Consider the following 22438-nt stretch of genomic DNA (forward strand, 5'->3'; position numbering starts at 1 on the left):
TGTCTAAGACGCGCCTGCAATCTAAAGATTGGAATCAGTCTCATTGTGCTCTTTCCAAGCTTGAATTCCCAGACACACAAACCTGGGAAAGAATTTTAAAGGGACAGGTAATAGTTAGAAGCTAATTTGATTACATTGAAATGGACCAGTCATTGGTCCAAATAAATGCTTATTAAGGGACCAGTCTTTCAGGTTGCTTTTAAATGCAGTGCAGCTTTGCTTCCATGGATATGAGTGGGAATAGAATATATTTAGGATTTCCCAGGAATCAGGTCTTTGCTCTGCAGAGTTCTGCTCATTCAAATGGTTGGTTATGCAAATATATTAAAAAGATTTGAGTAAATAAAACTGCACCCTTTTTAGCTCGGTTTATTATTTACATATTTAGCAACAATGTTATATCATCCCTTTTCTGGAGTGCCAGGTAAGATCCATTTCACAGTGACAGTGTATCAGCCAGCATATGCACTCAATTTACAACCAGATTACAAGTAAAAAAAACACACCCTAGCATTTAAAATTACATACAGCAGTTTATTTAAACAGCGATTAACTTTCATCAATGGTATGTGTATTTCTGTTTTCTTTAAGAAAGCTGCCATTCTCAATCACAGCTGCAGCCCTCCTGCAGCACCCAGTTACTCAGTGACTTGAACCGAGCTTTACAGATATTTCACAACCAATTACCGTGCGAGTTTCTTAGGTTAAAATTAAGGCAACTGCAGTCAACAACCACTGCTGAATGAAGGTAAAAGCTTGAGAACATTTTGCATAACAGTCATCAGCGTAGCTGATAGCTATTACAGTGTTCTTGTGCAGTAAGCCTACGCAGATACTATCTCTCTTGCCTGTCTGTTCCAACATGCATCTCATCTCATTTGCAACCCTTTGCTTTAATTAGCTGAAGTCTTTGCTTCAGTCTTTCATATGTCAACCAGCCTGTGTACACTTCCATATTTTTAATCAGTAGCCTGTTGTCTTTACTTTGTCATTCGCACTAGCATATAAATCTGCCCTTCTTATGATCCTCACTGCTTGGTAGAAGTCAAAACATGCTGTTTAATTTTCCTGTTCACTGATTTCCATTTGTTTCATGTTCAAATGCTGGCTCTTTTCCCCCTTTTGGGCATGCTGTGAGCATTAAACTTAGTGATTAAATGCCAAAAATCCAGTCCTTTTCCCCTTCCGTGCCCACGGATGGGTCATCCTAACCCCTGCTCGGATGCTTACCTCAACAGCACGCCCTGTGCGTGTGCAGCCAGCCTACATGGGGCTAGCTGCACGGGACCGCCAGAGGCTGGCAGAGGTTAGCTAATGATGGCTAATGAAACAGGTGCAAAACTTCTGTGCTCTCCTAGGGTTGGGGCTGGCTTCTCGCCGCTTGTCATTTTTTAATCTACTACAGCAGAATATTTCATTTCACCCATGACACTGTCAAATCCTGAGGCATCAAGGCTTGAAAATAATCGGACATAGAAGAATGAGAGAGGGACATGTGGCTGTCCTCTGGCTTTCAATTTTTCTGGTTCACTGGGGGGGAATCCGAGGTTGTCTGTAGCTGTCTGATGGGTGGGGTGGCTGGCCCTGACATCTGTGCGTGTGGCTGATCCCCAAACTGAGCCTGGAGGGTGTTCAGGATGTCATCTAGCTTCTGGTCCATCTGTGTGACCTGTTAAGGAATCAGAAAGCAGACGAGCTGTCAAATGGTTGTACATACTGCTGGTGAGAGGCATTCGCTGGCCAAAAGCTCTGGATGGATAAAGCCTGGCAGGGAGCATGGGCATCCAAGAACCACCAGCTCCACTGAGGTTTTTCCAGCCTGTTGCTCTGGAAAGATTGAATGACATTATGAAATCACAGGGAAAGGTGTAAAGCCATGTGAAGTGGCAGCAGGACAGGACACTGATGGCCCGAGGACTGGACTGCTTGAGTCAGCCATTTTGTCTCTCAGCCTCTTCTCAGGTTTGCCAAATTCTTCCAGTGATGATACATCCTGTAAATATCTGCCCTGAAACTCCCTTTTACTCTTCGGTTTATCGTGAATGTTTTTTTCCCACTACCTCTCCCAGTGCTTCACCACCCTTAGTTGCAGGACATCATGCTTTCCATGACTGTCTTGGGAAATGAAATAGCTCCCCTCCCTTCGCACTGTAAATAGATGCCTCCATGATACATGTTACAGTCAGAGATCCCACCAGATATGGTGTTTATTCCCATGCATTGTTAGGAGGATAGCCTACTAAAAACCACATAATAATACCAATGACTTCGTTAAAAAAAAAGAACAACTGCTCTATAGGAAGCTTGACATGTTAATCCCTCCTCTTGTTTCTTTGCTTTCCAGCTGAAATTTCTCAGGCATAGTCCCTCAGCAGAGTCGCCTGTCCTAGTTATTTTTAAGCAGGGAAAGGCAAATCTGGATTTTTAAAGGGAGACTGCTCTCATACATCTTACTGCTTGTTTGAAATTCTGGCCTTTTCTAGGAGTGCTGAGCAGACATTATCCCACTGTGTGGGCAGGGCTTCCCTTCACTGCAAGTGGCATCCAGCTCCCCTTAGCATCAGGCTGTGGGACAGGCTGGGGTTGGCCGACTGCTCCAGCTTGCTCTAACGGCAAAACTATGGCCAGCATCATGTAAGCAACTGGGAACGCTTCTAATGATGCTTGAATACAGTGCAGCTTTGTGTAATAGATGAGCTCAAGAAAAATGAGCATTTTGAAGAACATTGGATGGTTCACTTTACAGTTATCTGCTGTGAAACTCTGAGCCTCTGAAAACCGTGATCTGTCCCAGTGGGTCTAATAAACTTTGATAGCAAACCTTTTAAAGTGATATCAGATCTAAACTGAGCTTTCATTAAAAAGGGAGACAGAGAGAATGAGAGAGAGAAGGATTTCAGCCTTTTTCTGTGCAAAGATAACTGAAAATAGTCATTCACAGCATGGACTGAAAGTTTAGCAAGCTGAGATTGCTTTAAAAACTAAGGCAAAGAAAATCCTTATCCGCTTTCCCCTCCTCTGCCTTTTCTCACTCCAAGTGTCGGCTCCTCTGGGGGCCCCTCAAACCTCAAGGTACCAGGAGCTTATTGAAGTTGTATCATTTTGGCAACCATTATTGTCTCCTGTATACAGCCTACTGGGGGGAAGGAGGAGTGGAGTATCTCTCCCAGCTCACGGTGGGAGAGATGTGCTCACCTCTCATTCCTACTTTCATGGCTACTGTCTTCTAGTAGAAAAGCCCTTCTCCCTGCCTCTGCTACGGAGTGGGTGCGGGTTATCTGGGGCAGTATTTTCAAGAAGCAAGGAGGGAGTATTTAGAGCATGAGTGAGGCAGCATAGCCCTTTACTATGATTTCTGCTTTCAAGTGCATGGCCAGCACTGCCTGAGCAGTGACCTGGTGTGTGGGCGCGGGAGGATGGAGACTGCTCACTGCAGCCCACCCAGGTGTGGGACAGTGCTGCCAAGCCTGGTTTTGGGATGAGTCACAGCTGAACAGCAACTCGGGTAGATACTGATGCTCTTTGATCGAGCAGAAGGGAACTGGCAAAGGCTGTGTCTGGTAGAGATGCAGCCACCTCCCGGCCAGCCTGACCCCACGCTGCCAGGAACATCTCTGCCTTTTCCCATACCTGACGAGCTGCTGGGAGAGAGTGGTCGGTGCTGCTGGGGCAGGTCTCTGCCTCTGGTGTGGTCACAGACAGCAGCACTGACAGTGCTCTCATCTTGGGAACCACAGCTACATACTCTGCTCAGCATTAACTTGGTTGGAAGTCTGGAAGTCACTAGTGGTTTAAGGGTTAAGCAGCATGGAATTAATTTAAAAACCACAGCCTTTATTTTCGCCTCCATTCTTGAAAAGCCTGTTTGGCTGATGCTGGTAATGACTCAACAGAATCTTTCTTAAGCAGAAATGTTGCACGGAGCAGAAACTAAAGCAGAACTAATACATTAGAGTAGGGTAAAAAGAAGTGTAGGCAGGGAATTGGGATCAGGCAGATGAAAGATCTTCTGGGGCTTTCTTTTGTGAGGCTTTGTTGATTTTGATCTGCATGCTTCATCTTAGATAAGCTATGCCTGCATATTCTATATCATTTAAACTTGCTGTATTTCTCTGTATTTTGCCAGCTCGGTGAAAGAATGTGATGGGGAATAATTTTAGGCACTTTTCTTTCCAGGAGAAGAGGGGGGTGGAAAATATAAATATTCATTTGTAGGGAGGGAAAATGAGAAATTCATACATAAGGGAGTAGATTACACTTCTGTCACACCTGCCACACAGGGATCTGCATACATTGCCTGAACATTAACAAACGAAGCTGCTCAGTTGTCCTGTGTCAACTGTGTACATGGGAAGGTTTTAATGATAATTTTTGAAATTAGAAGCAGGATCCTGCAAAATTAAGCAGTCCAGAAGAAGATGTGGCCAGTGGCAGATCTCTCCTAATCCTTAGCTTTGTATTTTATACACAGGCTCAAGCCACCACTTTCTGGATTCAGGTGCTCTAAAAATATGCCTTACTTTCAACATGCAACTAGAATGGTAAAGCTTCGGTCAGAAAGACAAATTCTTAAGTACCTCGTCAAATCGGAGCCTATTAAAAAGGGGTCAGATTTAGAGGCTGGTTAGCTGTGATTAAGGAGTGACAAAAGGAGAGCTGTGGGCACTTCAAGGCTTCACTGAAGTCAGTAGGATGACTCGCAGGGTTAGAAGACTTTTCACATGGGTGAAAGCTTTTCACAAAACAGTCCTGGTTTTAGGTTTCTCCAAAACCACCCAGCAGCTATTACTTTCCTTAAGCCCAAACCGAACAAATTGCCCGTTTTGAGCAACGCACCCAGGCAAGCATGTGGGCAAAGGGTTAAATTGTGCAACGTGTTTTTCAGCTGAGTAAAGTGAGAAGCCATCCAGGGCTGGCTGCAGTTTCCAGAGAGATGTGATATGGCCCTCACAGGCTCAGTGGAGACAGGTGAGTTTGGCAGCTGTCCACGGGCAAATGGCAACAAAACTTCTGTTCTCCCACATCACAAAAGCGCTCCGGAGACAATCTATAAAATTGTTAAAATGCTTTTATATCCTTTCAACTGCCCTGTAGAAAGGAGACTTGCAAAAGCAGTTTAAAATATTACACTGTTGTTATTGGGGCTATGAGGTGAGCTGAAGGAGTGTTGAAATATATATTCATTTTAACATCCCCCCATGAAAGGGGGCTGGACTCCATGGTGACATGCAGGGCTGTTAGACAAAGAAAATGTCTTGCAGCCAGCTCCAGTGAGTCACAGCAAGCATGAAGGGGAACTGGGTCACTCAGCCTCTGGGATGCAGGGTATCCCTGCCCTTCACCTGGACCGCCAGGTTGGCTTTCAGTACCTATGTGCTGTTTGATGTTGCTTTTGAGCCTCTGTTTGTGAAAGCCGGCATCTCTAAATACCTCTTTTTACCTCGGTGGGCTCCTTCCTCAGTGGGGAAGGGGACCCTAGGAGTGGCAGCGGCATGGGAGAGGAGGGCTGGATTGTGCTGGGGATTTGCCGCATGCTGGACAGATTCCTAGCTCCCCTGAGAGCTTTTTCCTGACATGTTTTGCACATGCACACCATAAACAAAACGCATGTGTGGAAAACTCAGTTGGTTAGCCACATGGTCTCCCCCAAATCCTCTTACTTTAAGCCAGAAAAACGCGCCCCCCCCCCCCCCCCCCCATCCCCATTTTTGTCTATCTTTTTAATATGATTTCTGGAGGCTGGGAAAGCAAGTATCAATTATGTGCACAACACACTGACTTGGACTATTTCCAGAGGAGTAGCAGAACGGGAAGATGGTCTGCTGGAGCACTGAAGTAAATCTGTAAACCCACAAACATGCTCATATGTTGCTAAGTAGGTGGAGCTTTGTATCAAAAGCTAAACCCCATAAATCAAATAAAGTTGCTGTCACCTCCTTAAGGCTATGCCTATAGAGGTCCTACATAAACTGATCAAAATGGCTGAGCTGTACAGCCTTTGTGCAGTTGTCTGCAACATGTCTGGGCTGCTGGTACCAGGGATGCAGCACGAAATGGAGGAGGGAGAGAAGACAGCCCAAATTGTGTTACCAATCAAAATGTCATGGAGCAACAGCAAGTTCTGCTTTTGGTTAAGCTGGATTGACTTTGTCTTCCTGTTTGCTTCACTCAAGTGGGAAAAACTATGAAGCTGTGCCCACAGGACAGCCCAAGGTGTCATGGCGGGGTGGGGACTGGAAAAAGCCACTGCATCTTTGAGCCCCTGCTATCAAAGTCACTGTACAATGGGTGTTTTGATTCTGGAAGCCCCACAAGACATCCAGGCTTCCTCTCCTCGACATGTAGCCCTCATCCCACAACAAAGTGCACACCTAAGTACACATGACCAAAAGCCACCAAAGCATAGTGGGCCACCGGAGGCAAGCAAGGGCATTCACAGAGTCTCTGCAAGGTGTTATGTGATATTTTCCAGATATTTCCACTGACACTGCAAAGTCAACCACATCTGGGGCCAGAGCTGCCGTGGCCATACAAATACAACATCGCAGCCCAGGGTTTCCAAACCACCAGAGTCCTCAGCTCAGCCCACTGAACACTCCTTCTTGGTCCAACTCTGGGCTGACACGTTTACCACCACGTAGTCATACCACCCACCCCCCACCACTCCAGTTTCCTCTGTTTCCAGCCCTTGCTACAGGTCCTGGCTCCCAAGGTAGCTAAAATGAAGCAGGATCCACTCACTGCAGATCTGGCTTAGAAACACTTGATTTGAGGGCTTTAACACCAACTGCTTGAAAAAGAGTCATCTGATGGGTAGGATTTATTTTGTGTGGAGAGAAGAATGCATGTGAACCTTTGTCTGCCATGAGCTATTCTACCTGCACGTACTTATTTCCAAATATTCCCAGCTTGTTATCTGTGATAGGTCACCTAAGGTCTAGTTCATAGTAGAAAATGGTATTTAGTAAAATCAGATGTGCTGAACTAGTTGCAATCCATTTTATGGATGCGTCCATTTCTGGCTCGTGTAACATATTGATTTAGCTTAAGCTTGTTATCCAGAAATTTGTGCCATTTTCTCCTGTTGACCAAGGCTGTCACACGATTTTTCTTCTCATACCAGATGGTGGACTGATTTGATTAGATCCTGTAAAGCCTATGTTTAGCTTTATATTGCACATCTGGTCTTGTAGCTTCTCTCTGCATACACCCAATTATTCAAACTTAGTAATTGCCTAGCATACAGTTTGGTCTGAATTGTTTATTTTAGGAATAGCTTTATTTTTTAGCATGTCCCTGAGTGGATTTATTGCTGTCCAGGGACTGCTGATTCTGGGGAGGGAAATCTTTTCTCTACAGCACCGCATGCAAAGCTGGCTCCTTCTCACCTTGCTTGTCGCCTGGTAGAGAAATTTCACCAAGGTGAAATGCTGAAGCCACTGAATTTTTTTTTTTTTTTTTTTAGCATGGCCAGACAATGCACATGTTGATGTAGCCTATTGGTAGCTGTCTGTGAGGAAGCAAATAGTCACACCAGCCATAGATACCGCAACTAGTTTGGAAAGATCTCTCTTGTGCAAGGTGCGGCTCTAGTGCAGCCTCTGTGAGCTTGGTCCAACAAAGTGCTTATGGATGTGTTAGCTTGAAGCATGTGAAGAGCCTTGCTGAGTTCACCAAATATTTAAGTGCTTTGCTGGACTGGAGCCAGAATGGTCAACAGTGTGCAAGACTATACCTTTCAGGATAAGCTTTTGGAGTCTCCTAAAGTACTCATACACGCATCTGCACAAAAATATACCTACACCAGCATTTTTTAAGTCTCTGAGGAGTCTCATGAAGTGACTTTGGCATTCACACCAGCAGAGAACTAGCAGCTTCTCTCTCCTCTAAAAACAACAACAACAACAACAAGAAGAGGGCTTTGATGAACAGGCTTCCATTAACTGACTGGTGTTGGGATGAGTTGTAACAGATTTGGAATTGGCCTCAATCCTAAACCGATGCTGTATCCCAAAGCAAGGTTGCCAGGTGGCACGCACACAGGGAAACATCTCACTGTGGTATGTCAATGTCTCATAGCCAACTGCCAGCACTCCTTGCCCCAACACTGAGCCATGCAGCTCCTCGCTTCATTCTGCTGAGGGTGCAAACAGTGCAGAAAGACCAGCTTCCGTCAATGGGAGCTTTTGCCACTAACCTCAAAGGTCCAGTAAGCAGATACATGAGTAGAAGCTACACAAACCTCACCTCCATGACAGCCTGTTCTTCTGGCAGACCCAATTCTCCATGAACATCAAAATATATATAAACCAACAGCCTTGTTTGACTTATTCCGTGTAGCCCTTAGCAGATATCAGTTGTTTATTTTCATTCCATGAAACTTATCTAGATAAGTCCACAATTTTCCAGGCCTCCCTTCCTTTATCCCAAACATCCCCACCCATTCTTAGGTCAGGTGTTATAACCTTTGGTGGCCTAGTATATAGTAATCTTTATTTTAAGTATAGCTTCATTTATTTTGTTTTCCATCTACCTTTCCTGTTTAAATGAAAACACAAACGTCTATCCCTCTGCACTTAGTTCCCGGGGTATTTCCTGTCAGTACCCTTTTGGTGAGCATTATATTTTTATATTTCCCATGCCACAGTTGCACTGAGGAACCTCTGCAGCAAGACCTGTGTCCATGGTTGCTGCTTCTGGTGTAAGATGCCATTTGCTTAATCACTAAGTAACTGTCAAGACTTCAGCCCTGGGTTGCTAAAGCAGGCCTGGTCAGTACGCAGATTATGTTAGCAGTGTCACTGCTTCAGGGAAGGTGTGATTTTATTTTATTTTTAAATGAATCCTGGCTTCCTAAGCAAGTGAGGTTTAGCTGATGGTGTATCTGTGTATACGTTGCCACAGCAGCTTTGGAGTAAGCTGGCCAGCTTCAGACACATTTACCAGAGAGACAGAGTCCATACAGATAAAAAGTTTGGACAAATTTCTGAAAGACCGGTACTTGTGCAGAAGACAGACATCCAAATTAGTGCCTCATTGAAGGAAGGGCAGAAGAGGAAGGTGAACTGTTTTATTAGACCCCGGAGAATCCACACAGGATGCCCTGACCACAGGAAAAGCTTTATTCAGCTCTTGCCCCTTATTAGCCTCGGATAATCAACCACAAAATACAGAGCCACAGGAAACCAGGCAGCATAATTTCTACTGCTCCCAGAAGTACTTGTTGCTAGCTGAAGAAATTCGAGTGGTGACACACTTTGAGTGGACAGCACAGTAACTTTCCACAGCCACCGTGGTGCAGCAGCGCTTGGCTGCTGGCGGTGAGTAACTGCTGCTGGAGTTTGTCTCATTTTAGCTATTTGCACATGCACCTGTGTGTCTATTTGCAGCCGGTGCTTTGAAAGGTTTGGTTTTTCCCCCTGATTTTCCCCTGGTAGGTAAATCAGACTTTGCAGAACTCTCTTACTCCTGATTTACATACATAAATGGTTATTTTTGTTGTTGCAGGACGTTTCAATCTTCACCCTCCTCCAGATCCTGCTCAGATCCTCCCTGTAATCTTGCCATCTCTCTTTGCGACATCGCTCCTCAGCCACACCCTGGATGACGCACTGCCATTTCTCAGCTCCTTATATTGTGTGGCTACAAGTCCTGCTGCAAAACCAGCATGGAAAGAAACAACACACAAAAATAACAAAGCTAGTCCAGCCTCAAAGGTGGATATGCAGCTACTGTGAGTCACACCCTAATTTCACAATAAAGCAGCCTTGGAACTTACGCTCCAAGATGCTGATTAATTTAATTTAATTTTTAAATCGCTAAACCATACTGGACAGAGAGAAACACGAAAAAGAAAATGCAGCACTGAGTATTTAAGTGGTGCCAAAGGAACACTGAGAAAGAAGTGACCTTAGTCTTTACACTAGATGGATGCGATAAGCTCAGCGTTTCAGATGGGTGTGATGAACTCAGTGTTTGCGCCTCACCTAACCCTTTGAAGAGATGGTATCGAGCCTTCTATGCTCTGATTATTTTGCCTTTACTTTTGCTTTTTTGAGCTCTATTAAATCCTCCTCCATGAAAGCAAAATCTAACCCCACCAGCCTCATGGGTAGATAGGCTTCACCAGGTCCTGTAATGGGGAGGACACTTCGGACTGTGCTGCAGCTGGTTTGTTTCTCCTTGGCTTAGCTGCAAGGATTACTTACCGATACTGAAATCAGTGAGCGAATTCCCTTAATCCAAGCCCATTGACCTGGCACCTGGCTAAGGCAGCATCTAGTTAGCACAGCTGATAGACTGTGTACGACGAGGTAGCTTTGTATACTTTATTACAGGTACTGATACACAGCTGCCCTCCATTGACACTCACACACCCAAAGCTTTACTTCAATTTATCAGTCCATCTTATAGATTGGCATGAAAGGCAAAGAGAAAGGGAGGGAGGGAGTGTTATTATTGGGAGGAGCGCTGGCATTATGGTGATGGTGATCTAGATAGCAAGACATGTAGGTACTAGAAAAGTTCCAGGCAGTTCTTGTAGGACTAGACCAGCACTTCATAAACCCAAGTCTCGTAAACCTGAATCCAGCCTACTCCCCAGCACAGCCTTCTTGCATTGAGGACAAGTCACCTCCTGGATGAGCCTCCTCAAAGTTTGTTAACCACAAGGATCAAATAATCGGCCATTTCTTATCTTTCTGACATGAAATCACAAATTGGATAGGTTTGAGTCTTGATACAAAAAGGGAAGACACAAACCTACAAAAGATAAGAGTAATCTAAAATAGGGACTGAAATGTTTGCTGTAGGAAAGAAGGATGCTGTACTGGAAAAAAGATCAGTCCCTGTTGGAAGCAGACAGGAGGAGAGAAGACGGTGGTGCTCCTTTGTCTTTCCTACCATTGGCTTTTTGAGGGTTGACGTGGACATGGCAGGGCAAGGCTGGAAGTGTGGCATGGTGGTCATGGCAGGGGAAAAAAAAATAGTTGGGAAGCAAAAAGATGATTGTCTGGAGATCAGAGGGTGTCACTGGGAGACCACCATCTGGGCTTCTGTTTTCAGCTCTGCGAGAGAATCTTCACAGCATTTCAGCCAGACCCTGTATGTAGCAAAACTAAGGGCTGGGCTGTGCACGAATTTGTGCTGATGTCAGGAAATGAAGCCTACGACATGCCTTTCGTTATTCCAGGCGAACCTGTGCCTGGTCACTCATTTTGATGTGCCCTATTTCAGTAAAAGTGATGAAGTAAGCTTGATCTAAGGGAAAGTGAAAACCATACATTTGTACTGTGCACTGTTGAAAAGGGTGAATGAAAACTTCTGCCCTTATTTCTTCTCGACTCTGCATGGGACGAGTCTCTAGGGACACCTTTATGTAACAAGTTCACTGAAACTCCCACACCCTTTGAAGGATGCCGCAAGCCTTGCTTAACACACACCGTGCAATTTGAGGAAGAAGCTACAGAAGCGCGATGTGGTGTCATGTATTTAAATCATGAGGATTACAAAACACCACTGTTTGCTCATTAAAATACAGAAACCCAGAGCAAGTAAAATATTATCAGGCAGTGCTGATCGGGGGTGTAGCAGTTCTTGACTGTTACTGATTGAAACATGCTTTGCTGAACCCTTTGGTTTTAGCCTGTCTGGCTTATCTGTCATTTGAGGGATTTTACTAGCTTGCTTGTGTATAGCAGACCTGATTAGCAGCACTAACACACATATTTTTAATGAATTCTTGAAAGTCCCGGCGAGTGGGTGGACTCTGGACTGTCTTGTCCGGTTTTGCAGGCACAGTGACCTGACATTAAGGGTGTCTGTCTGTCTGTCTGTTCAGTCACACCAAGCCACAGCATTTGGTCCCAGATCAGCAAAAGCCACAGGCATAAATTGTGCCGGAAAAGCAACTGCTCAGCAAGAAATGGTTCGTGACTCGAGCTGAGATTGCTCAGCACCTGGAAAGGTCTGAGCAATACGTGGGGTGTGACAATGTAAATCAGCGCATAAACTGGCTATAGCTACAGTAACTGGATTCAGAACATCACAGGGAGAATGAATTTGGCTGGATTTATCTTCTTCTCCTTCCCAAGCTAGAGAATTAATTGCATAATATGCTCTGTAGCTAAAGAGATGTCCATGGCATTTGAAACACTGTCTGAGAACAGGAGACTGAGTAAAGCAGATTTTCCAAATTCAGAATCTCAATGGTGTACATTTTGCATTTCTTTTGTGCTTGAAAAATAACAACGTATTTTGAAAAATCAGCATGGCTACATCCCCAGGGGAGACTCAAATAGAGCATTAATTAAAGTAAAGAAAGGGAGGTGTCTTATTTGAACTCTGCTGAGCTAGATGGATTACCTATGAAAGCTGGCATTGACAGGACAGCTGTATGAAGAAGCCTGTGGCAGAAGTACCGGTGTCTTATACAAACAACAGGAGACAGGGCGGGAGACACAAAGCCATAATTGCCAGATAGATTTCTTCCTCATGAGGCATATGCTAAGTCAGCATAAACCTGCTTCAGTTTTCTGTTGCAAAGCACTGCACTGTTAATTACAGGGAAAAAAAAATAGTCGGTTATACCTACTATCACTCTTACAGCTCTTTAGCCTTATACTGCAGGGAATACTGCCGGGGAGAAGAGTATTTATAGATCTTGTTCAGAGAAACAATCATTTGTCTCTTCCATGTCTCTTTTTCATATATCATTGCAGAGAAAAAACACAGCAATAAAAGGGGACATGTGTTAACATGAACGTTGAGGTGTAGGAATATGAGAATGGCCTGATGAGATTTCACTGTCCCAGCATTTAGTAAAACAATTTAAACTGGTGCTGCAGTTTAATTAAGATATGGGGTTGCTGGCTTTTTTGAGGTTCTAGAGGTAGAACTGGGAAGCCATGGAGGTCTTTATGCAACTTTCTGGCATGGCAGAAAACATCTTTTTCAGGTCAATAAGCTAAAATTCATTAATAAAATAGGTACCTGTTGGGACTACTGAGAACCCCACAGGTTTAATTGTTCAGCTTCACATCTACTTGCTCTTTCATTACTTATACTCACCATCAACTATGACTTTGATCTACTAACTCAATATAATCTCTAATACGTCTAAGCCATATTTAAAAATGCCTGGGTTATTTGTTATTCTGCAGTGTTCCTCATCCCTTCAGAGCAAGCTTGTTTGACTCCATATGGAACTAATTATCAGTGAGAAGGAAAAAAAGATATCTATCTTTTTGCTAATTAATACTTTAGAAAGCTTTCACTTTCCTGTTTTAATGCATATTACAAATCCCAGCTGTGACTGGGTGCTTGTCTTTCTGCACTGGTACTGTGTAAACCATAAATGACCATCACCGTGAATCCGTGACATTGAGGCTCTGGTTTTGGCTGCCTGACCACTGTGCTTGGCTTCCTTCACTGCATGCCCAGCCCTGAAACCAGGATGAAAGAGCGTGCTAAGCCCTGCTGCTGCTGAAAGGCATGGCCCTGCCCGCCCCAGCTGCACCCTCCTGCCCTCCCTGTGCTCCAAGGGTCCAGCCTTGGCGGAGCTCAGGAGAAAGCCTGGGAGAGCTGTGCAGCACAGCAAAGACTACCCACGTAGGAGAGCTGCCTCCAGCCTGGATCCCGGGGCCATGGCTGCCTCCTCCTCTGTGCTTAAATGACTCTTTTACTGTTTGCAGGTTGCACGGGAAGAATTGGGGTCATATGCTGTGCCCCAGATGAGGCACCGTGCACTCCATCAAAAAAGCTGGGGTTCTTCACCCTGCTTTCCCTTACCTCTGGTAGAGCCAACCGAAATGCCTTACCAGGGGGTAAGGCGCACAACTGCTCTTTTCTAGGAATTTGAGTTAAGGTTTTAATTACTGTTGATAAGGAAGTAGATTTTCTATCATGCAAAAAGGTTCAAAATAAAAAAAATAATCCTCCAGACCCCCAGACCAGGCCAAAGCTGGGTAAAAGCTAATAATTTCTTTGCCATTAAATCTAAACTTTTCCCTTTATTATTTGCTAATAATTTGCAGAAGACTGCGAAATACATGCCCCCACAACTTTTCATTTTGAAAACACTGAAATACCTCAATTCATATCTTCACTTGTTTTTACTTATTGTTCCTAAAAAGTTCATCAAAATCAATATGATTTTTAGTAATACAGCAGATCCTGCAAATTTTGCCAGGGAAGACATGCTTCGATGTAAAAGCCAGCTCTAGGTCAAACACTTGTGACTTATCACATGCCAAAAAGGCACGTGGTCCTGCACAGCCAGCTGGCACAGGAGCCCCAGGAGCCAGCCTCACTTGCACTTGTGGAGAAGTTTGGGAGATCTGCAAGCCAGGAGCCAGGAGGTCACTGCTCCCCTGGGCTGCTGGGTGCTCTGGTAGGGGCGATGTGCCGAGCCCTGTAACAGGCACTGCTCTCCTCTCGCAGTGATGGAGGTGTCCACACCTCTCCCCTCCTGCCCAAAGCAGCCGCGGTGCTTTGCACTGGCTGCCTGATGCCCTTTATCGCAGGCAGGGAGTGGAGGTGGCTTGATCCGCAATACTGCACGATGCATTTATTGGCAGCCAGCTATTTGAAAAGTTCTCTTACACCTTACTAGCCCCAGGTAGAGCCCTGTGTACATCATCCAGGTGCAGGGAATCCCCCAGTCTGGGGAGGCTGTTACTCTCTCTGCTTCTCTGATTTCAACCCTGGTGACCCCACTTACCACCCTCAGGCTGCTTGGCCACGTAAGCATCATTGCTATTTTGGGTCTGAAGCCCTTCACCTCTACCCTCAGCCCTTATAAGAGAGGCAGAGGGAAGCAGGAACTGTGTGTGCAAGGGGGTGACAGTGAGGGGTGGCACATCCGTGCTACCAGCCAAAACACCGTGCCTCCTCCCAGACTCCTGCTCATTGCTTCCTTCCCGATGGCCTCCCCTTGGGCAAGCAAGGGAAGGGATTACTCAGCTGAAGGCAGCTGTGTTGCGTTATCCCAGGGCAGAGCAAATGCCTCAGTACAGGATTTCAGATGCAGTTGTGTTTACCTGCAGCAGTTGAGCACCACCAGTGAACACGGCAATCTGAAATATGGTTTTAAAGCTGGCTGTGGTGCTCATAAGTGGGTCTGCACGGGCAGCCAGGGAAGATTAAATCCTCTTGTTAGCCACAGGGCAGCGTGGTGTGGCAATTAGTATGTTAAGCAGAGCTGAGAGAGACTTTTTAAATGAAACCGAAAACTTGGCTGGCCCCCAGAATCTGCAAAGGTTCAAGAACTTTTCAGTAAACCCGGATTGAGCCTTGGCAGATTTATAATTTCAAGGAGGAACCATTAAAAACACCCTGGTTTGTGCACGATTTTGAGCCCAGACCCGGCCACTCTTGGCACTTTGGGAGTTTTGCTTTGGGTTTTTTGCATACAAATCCAAAACACAATGTAGACTCAGCAGGGAGGAACCAATGCAAACCAAAACTGCTGAGTTTTGCACAGCTCTAATTATAATCTCTTCACAGTCCTGGTTTTATTTATTATTGTTTGTACTGTGGTAGCAGCACGGGGCTCTCCAACCGGCTTCGAGGCCGCGCTGTGGTAGGTGTTGTAAAAGCAGAAGAAGGAGACAGGATCCCCAGCCTGAAGAGTTTATAATCTAAATAAACAAAGAAGACAAAGAATGAGGGAAAGACATAAAACACGTAAGCAAAGTGATTAGGGGGTGTTGGCAAGACAACCGCTTTCGTAGTGTCTTTCTCACCCACACATGAAATTGTGTCCACTTACCCCATAAACTCTTTGGGGTCAGGGCTGTGTTTTCCCGTATGCGAAGGCAGACGGGATGCAAGAAATGCATGGAGAAATGAAGGTGCTGCGGGGCAGCAGAAGGATTGGCAGCCCACAGGGTGGCCCCGCTGGATTTGGGCAGTGAGGGTGGGAGCCAGAAGCAGGCGATGGGGAGAGCGGCAGGGGGGACAAAGGCACTCCCTAGCTTGGGCCAGGTCAGCAAACCCATCGTATGCACCATGACAACCTGGGACAAGTCACTGGGCTGCTCAATGCTGCACTTTCCTCTAGGGTTGAGCAGGGCTAAAAATGTTTCCCTATATGGCATAATTCTTCCTCGATGTAAACTGCTTTGAGATACTCAGGTGAAAGGTGCTAAAGGAATGCAAAGATTTATTTTTCATAAAACCTCCTCACATATTCTTTTCACTGCCAAGTCAAGGCCTGAAGCCAGGAATTTTAGAGATGCATACATCTCTCTCACTATATATATATGAATATAAAAATATATTTATGAAAGAGGCCAAGGTATATTTTTTAGCAATGAAACCTTAAGTTAGGTTTCCTAAATCTATATATAGGAACTTAAATGAATGGCCAGATTTAAAATCAGGACACTTACTTCTTTAAAACTAGGTTCAGCAGTCTAGCTATAAGTTCTTACTTGAAAATGTTTAGCCACAAACTAGCTGGAAATTTCATATCTTAAAAGAAGTTTGTAATGTCTGGATTTTTTTTTTTTCTTCTAGGATTTAGGTGAAGGTTTGGGCCAGTTATTTTATCCCAATTATTCACCATTCTGCAACTATTAATTAAAACAAACAGCTCTCTGAAGCTATTTCTCACAACGGGGAAGATTTATATCTTGAAACTGAAGCATGTTTGCTCACTGCGTCTATTTTCTACACTGCATAAACATCCAAGTTTGTTATTGCAGCAATCACCAGTGCTGGCTCTCAGAGCTCCTTGCCAGGCTTGTGATATTTATTGTTTGTTAAGCCTCAGCTCCTGGAGTGAAGTGATTAGATGAGAACCTCAGCTTGCAGTTAGAAAAAAAGATGTAACTTTGTGCCGGACCACAGGGTCGGTGAGAGAAACGGGAAAACACGAGCAGAATGTATAGTCAAAGGTCCAGACATCAAAAAGGCGGGCAAAAAAGAAAATCCCACATGTATTATCATTTTTAAAGCCTAAGGACTCCTAAGCTAACCTCCTCCTTATAATTTGGGAGCGGGGGGCTGACTCATGGCTTCTGACTGCCAAGGCATGGCCATGGCGGGGGTTACTCATAGCTGTGTAGCTGCCCAGAGGTTTCTCACCGAGGGGCTGCTCACCCCTCTGTTGAGCTGCACGTGTTTGTTATCACTGGGTGCTGGGCTCCTGCCACTTTTTTTTTCTTTTTGTTGAAAGTTTGAAACAACTTTAGTGAGGTATTCGTTTATGAAAATATCCTGCGCAAGGAATTACACGGACTTGGCAAATAGAGACAATAGGTCAATTCCTGGCCCTTCCAAATCTGACAGGATCCCTTTAGCTTTCAAAAAATGAAGAAAAACAGAACTATTAAAAAGTCTGAGCTGCCAAATAGTCAGTAAGTCTATAACAATGTAAAGCAAATGTAAACATTATATGATGAAATGCATTTTTTGAAAAGCTCTCTTTTCTCAGCAGTTAGATGGGCTTTATATACAATGGGAAGATTCATTCCTGAAGGTAGCTCCAGTGTATGAAACAAACCCCTACCTATCACAGTCTAAAATATCTGTTTTACATGAAGCAGCAACCGAGGCATCACCTTTACCTTGGGAAAAGCTCATTCACCTCCTGATTGATGACGGCTGTAGTGCTCCCTGCTCTGCTCCCTGCCTCACCGTGCCCACAAACCCTCTGGGGAGAGGAGAAAAACACGTCTGCAGGGAAGGAACCATTACCAGTGTAACCAAAGGACATTAATAACAGAAAACCAATGCAAAAAGCACAACAAAAACACAAGCAGGAGAAAAAAAGAGAATGTTTGTGTGTGGAAAAAAGTCATAAGACCTATACAAGGTAATGGTTTCAGTCATGTAGAGGTCTGGCATGCATTGATCATGAAGCTATGGATGGGAGCTGGGGACACAAGCAGGGGTCCATGGGCAGCTCTGGCCAGACCCTGTGCCCACCCATGTCCAAAAGCATGGGGGTGAGCACAACTGCCTCTGCTTTCTCACTGTTACAGCCCTGAGGAAAAGTCCTATTGACACCCAGGGTAATGCTGTGGTGTTTGCTACCCAGTTTCCTATCCACGGGGTGGGATCTGGGCTGGACATACTGGTATTGGCTCTGAATGAAGTACCTGCTTACAGGGGCTTGAGTGCTTGGCAGGATGGCGAGATGATAAGAAAGATGTACACAAACCCCCGGTGACAGTAGTCACAGGTGAGTTGCGCTGCTCACATTTTTTTCCACAAAGGAAGCAGAGGAAAGAACAAATCACACTTGACTTTCCCTTTGAATGGATCCCTGCTGCAGAAAGTGCACTTGCCACACGCTTGCAGTAGGCCTGCAAACCATCATAAGATTCAGCAAATTGCTGCTGGAGGTTCCCCCTTCCTTGCCACTGGGGATGCTATCTGCAGCACCGGGCAATAACCTTCATACCCAAAAGACAGAGTGGATCCCTGGAAAGGCAGTAGGGAGGAACATGGTCTTTTCAGCTGGCTGAATGTATGGTCTATAGCCATGTTGCGATTCATATGGCTTACATTTATTCATTTACATGGGTACAATACACACCTGTCTTTATGGTGCAGTTAAACCTGACTTCTAGTTCACGGTGTGGCTTCAGGAACCTGAACAGTTATAGACCAGCAACAGATGCAGACAGTTACAGCTTAGAGGAGGGATAAATCTCCCCTTACATGAGTGAATAAATGCCAGAATACCCTGAAATCCCACTGTTTACCAGAGAACCTTGCATTATGAATGTGGATCTCTACTGGGGCTAGGGTTCGGCATGCAATAGTGAATTGGTATTGTCCTTTCTGTTTCACACATACTTTGTGAGCTGGTGGAAGACAAATGTTGGACACACTAGTGCCTCAGCTGCTCCAGTACACTTCAGGAACGTAATTCTTTCTATTCCTGCTGTTAATTCAGCAACACGCCTTGCCAATAAACCACAGCAATAGCTGCCTTACAGGTCATCATGGCTACACAAGAGGAAGCAGCTTGCCAACACCAGAAAACTTAGCCACCAACCATGGATGCTCTGGGACAGCCAAATTCTCATGGGCTGTGGCAGCCCTTGCTGAACTGATGTCTGCTGTCCTGGGGCTGAAGGGTTAAGGCATGCTTCCCATATTTCTGGAACCACAGCTGATCAACTCAAGGGTAGGCTGTTATAGTCCTATGATTTTGTGTGTGGTGTTCTGGTCCAGGACGAGTCAGCACTGGGGTGTCCACAGCTGGTAAAACCCATGTCAAGTATCTTTGGTCTGCCGTGTCTCAGCCTGTGTGAACTGCTAGGCAAGGCCCATCATTTTCTTCTCAAGGTTAAAAGGTAGGGCTGAAGTGGCCTCCAGCCAAATCGCCACATAGCCAGTGCTCATGTCCAGAGAGATGTATGAAAGTAAACAGCTTGAACAACTGGGTGCTCACTGGAAGGAAGGACACATGGAAATAGGGCTTTCTGTTTTATTACTCTTTTACAGACAAGTCAAGGGAAAAAGGCAAGTATCCCACATTAAGTCGGAAAATACCTGAGTACAATGCTCAAGGCTGTGGGATGTGCCCTCACAGAAAAGCCCATCACCTAATGCAGCCTTGTTGTTGTCAGAACCACGTAATTAAACTTAAGAACCACTCAAAAATTTGGAGGCTTAAACTCAAGAATGCCGTGCCCAAATTCTGCTGTAAGGACAAAGTGACTTGGGCAGATTTGTAGATTAAAATGGAAATTCCCTCACTGTACTGATTGCTTATGTCACTTTATTTTGTCCTTCACTTTTGAAGAGAACTGTTGTGTGAGCAAACAGAGCTTCAGTTTTCTTGTCGAACTTCTGACGCCAGTGATCTCCACTTACACGCGAAGCAGGGCTATGTGTAAGTCATAGGGTCAATTTGTTTACCTTGCCTGTGGCAAGAGTTGGGTTCATCAGGTTAATTTCAGTAGTTGTTAAAAGGTTTTGAAATTTTTTCTGGTGTCATATGGCTTTTGCTTTTTTTTTCAAAGCAGGGGGTAACCATGGACTGTTCAAAACATAATGAAATAAACAACATTTTTCTGCATCAAGCTCATCCTGCAAATTAATTCATTTGCATTTCTAGCCCTTTCAAGTGAAGGGAAGTCATACAGATGTGAGCAGTCATTTAAGGATTTTAAGGGTTATGGTTCACATCATCCAAAATTGATTCCAGGACTACTCATTCACAGAAAGGGGAAAAATGATGGTGGACATGCTGGTGTGTTGGGAAAAATGTGGGATTTTTGATTTTAAAAATTATTTCACAGCTGCTATTATTTATTTAAGTTCAAAGCCTCTGGGCACATCCACACTGATCTGTTATGAACTCCTCTTTGGCTGATTCTAGCAAAGTTGATTTCAAATTGCTGATTCATCTAATGGGTTTGGACTACTCTTGTTATCCTTTCAGGTAACGGACCATTGAGCCTGCAAACAAGTTTGCTGTCTGCTACCATCAGCTGGTTTACTTCAGATTTCTAAAATTGAGTGTTTCTAGCTCTTGGGGTTTGTGCATATGGAAAAAAGTGAGAACTCAATGGAAATTAGAGCAGCATAATACTCTTTTGGTTGACAACCAGCATGTCTGAAATGCAGTTAATGAGAACTAGTCCTGTATACAGGAACGAGTTAATCCTGAGATAAGTCTCTAATAATTCGCCATTAATCACAGCTATTGATTCTGCTGCCTGGCCTTTGGTGAAATCACTATGCAAAATACCCACAGTGGCAATAGCAACAAAGTACAGTGTTTTCTGGCAGACACTGCAAGCCCCTTCAATGCAGGAAGCAATAGATTATAAACAAGTTTTATTTTAATCCCTGCAGGACATACTGTGAGAGTCCAAGAACAAGACCTATTTTTCTCAAAGCCCTCCAGAGAAAAAAGTTCTTGAGATCCCAATACAATATCAAAGAGATCAGCCAGTAAAGAAAAACTATCTGTTCCTGGCAAGACATCAAAACATTTCCCACAAGTTTATAGTTGTCCAACTGATCATCAAAGGAAAGAGTTTTGGTTGGGTTCAAGACTTTTTAGTGCCAAGAGGTGTTATTGATTCTAAGACGCCTGGTATTTTCAAGTATGCCAGCCAAAGGACTGCTGAGGGAACATAAATGGTCCTTACTATGTGAAATGTGTTATCTCTGGGCTGTTTTATGCATAAACTGGTCTTTCTGTGACAAAAATGCTTAGTGGCAGGCCCAATGCAGACAGCTATTATGCACACAGAAGCTTCTATTTGCACATCCCACCGTGCACACAAAAAGTGAGCATGAATTTATTTCCTGCGAAAAAAGCTAATGTCTGATTCTTAGAAGTACATGGGTCCATTAATTTCTGCTGTGCTCACCATGAATGCATCACAATGGTTTATTTTCACACTTGTTTAGGTAGGGAAGTATCTTCCTCTGAAGCAGTGAGAGATTCAGTGGTAGAGATAATATGCGGCTTAGCTGTGAAGGGATCCAGAAGCCAGCATTATAACCTGATTATAACATGATTTGTAACACTGTAAAGCAGAGGAGCTCAAGCCATGGGTCATGGTCTTCTTATGCCATATACAAACGCAGAAAAAAAGCCCTACACTATATAACTGAATACTCCACAACATTAACTGAATCACTGAATGAATCTAAATTTGTAGCTATGCTAGTAAGCAGGATAGAAATTTATAATTTACAAAAATGCAGTGCTTTTGCTGATTTAGCGTCTGACGCATTGATGAGGAAAATAGTGGTGAAACCGTGTTTATGCCCTTACTGATGGAGCTAACCGGAGAGGTTCTGGGAAGTGTGAACCTAAGGAAGCCAGCTTTCCCATGGCACTGATGGCTGGATATGTGGGTTCTCTCTCTCTTTTTTTCTGTTTCCATCTCCTGCTTTGTTCACTTTGCTGTCCCCAGGCTAGTGACAAAGGGCTGATTGAGAGGCAGTGGCCAGGGGACAGCTGCAGGGGCGCAGCTCTGCTCTGCTCCCTGCGCCTAGCCACCCAGCAAGCCAGGGACAAATGCAGGCACCCCGTGGGTTTGCTCCCAGCCACTGCGCATGCTGAGCTGGGAGCTGGGGTTCCACACTGAGTGGGGATTCAAAGAAAAGAAGCCACAAGCAGGAAGGCATCTTCTGGCTCTCTAAATTAAACCTTGATTTGGAAGGTCAGCTGGAAATGTTTCAGATCTCCTAGACAGTCATGAGGTCAAGCTGTGGCTGGGAAACCATCAGCCATGGCCAGGGCTGTGCAGGATGGCTCAGGAAGGCTCTCTGCAGAAGAGTGCTCCTGCCTCTGAGAAAGACAGTGTCGCTGGGAGGACAAATCTTCCTTGATGTCAGCTTAAGCTTTAACTCAGATGAAGCTGTAAGGCTGTTTACCTCTTCACTCACAGCCTTGCCATGCAAGCTGAGATGGTTTATGGTCCACATTTGCCCTTCACACAGGCTAGCAGTGTGT

General features: G+C 44.7%; 1 protein-coding gene across 1 annotated transcript in view; it reads right to left on the reverse strand.

Moving 5' to 3' along the window:
* Nucleotides 1-353: 353 nt before the first annotated feature.
* The window catches only part of LOC119147957 (potassium voltage-gated channel subfamily KQT member 1-like), a 510752-nt gene continuing 488667 nt past the window's right edge, over nucleotides 354-22438 (reverse strand). The window contains exon 17 of the mRNA XM_037387400.1: nucleotides 354-1669. Coding sequence (XP_037243297.1) covers nucleotides 1514-1669 — 156 coding nt within the window. The 3' untranslated portion in view covers nucleotides 354-1513. The remainder of the gene's footprint in view (nucleotides 1670-22438) is intronic.

Source organism: Falco rusticolus, chromosome 5, assembly GCF_015220075.1.
Source record: "Falco rusticolus isolate bFalRus1 chromosome 5, bFalRus1.pri, whole genome shotgun sequence".
Taxonomy (NCBI): domain Eukaryota; kingdom Metazoa; phylum Chordata; class Aves; order Falconiformes; family Falconidae; genus Falco; species Falco rusticolus.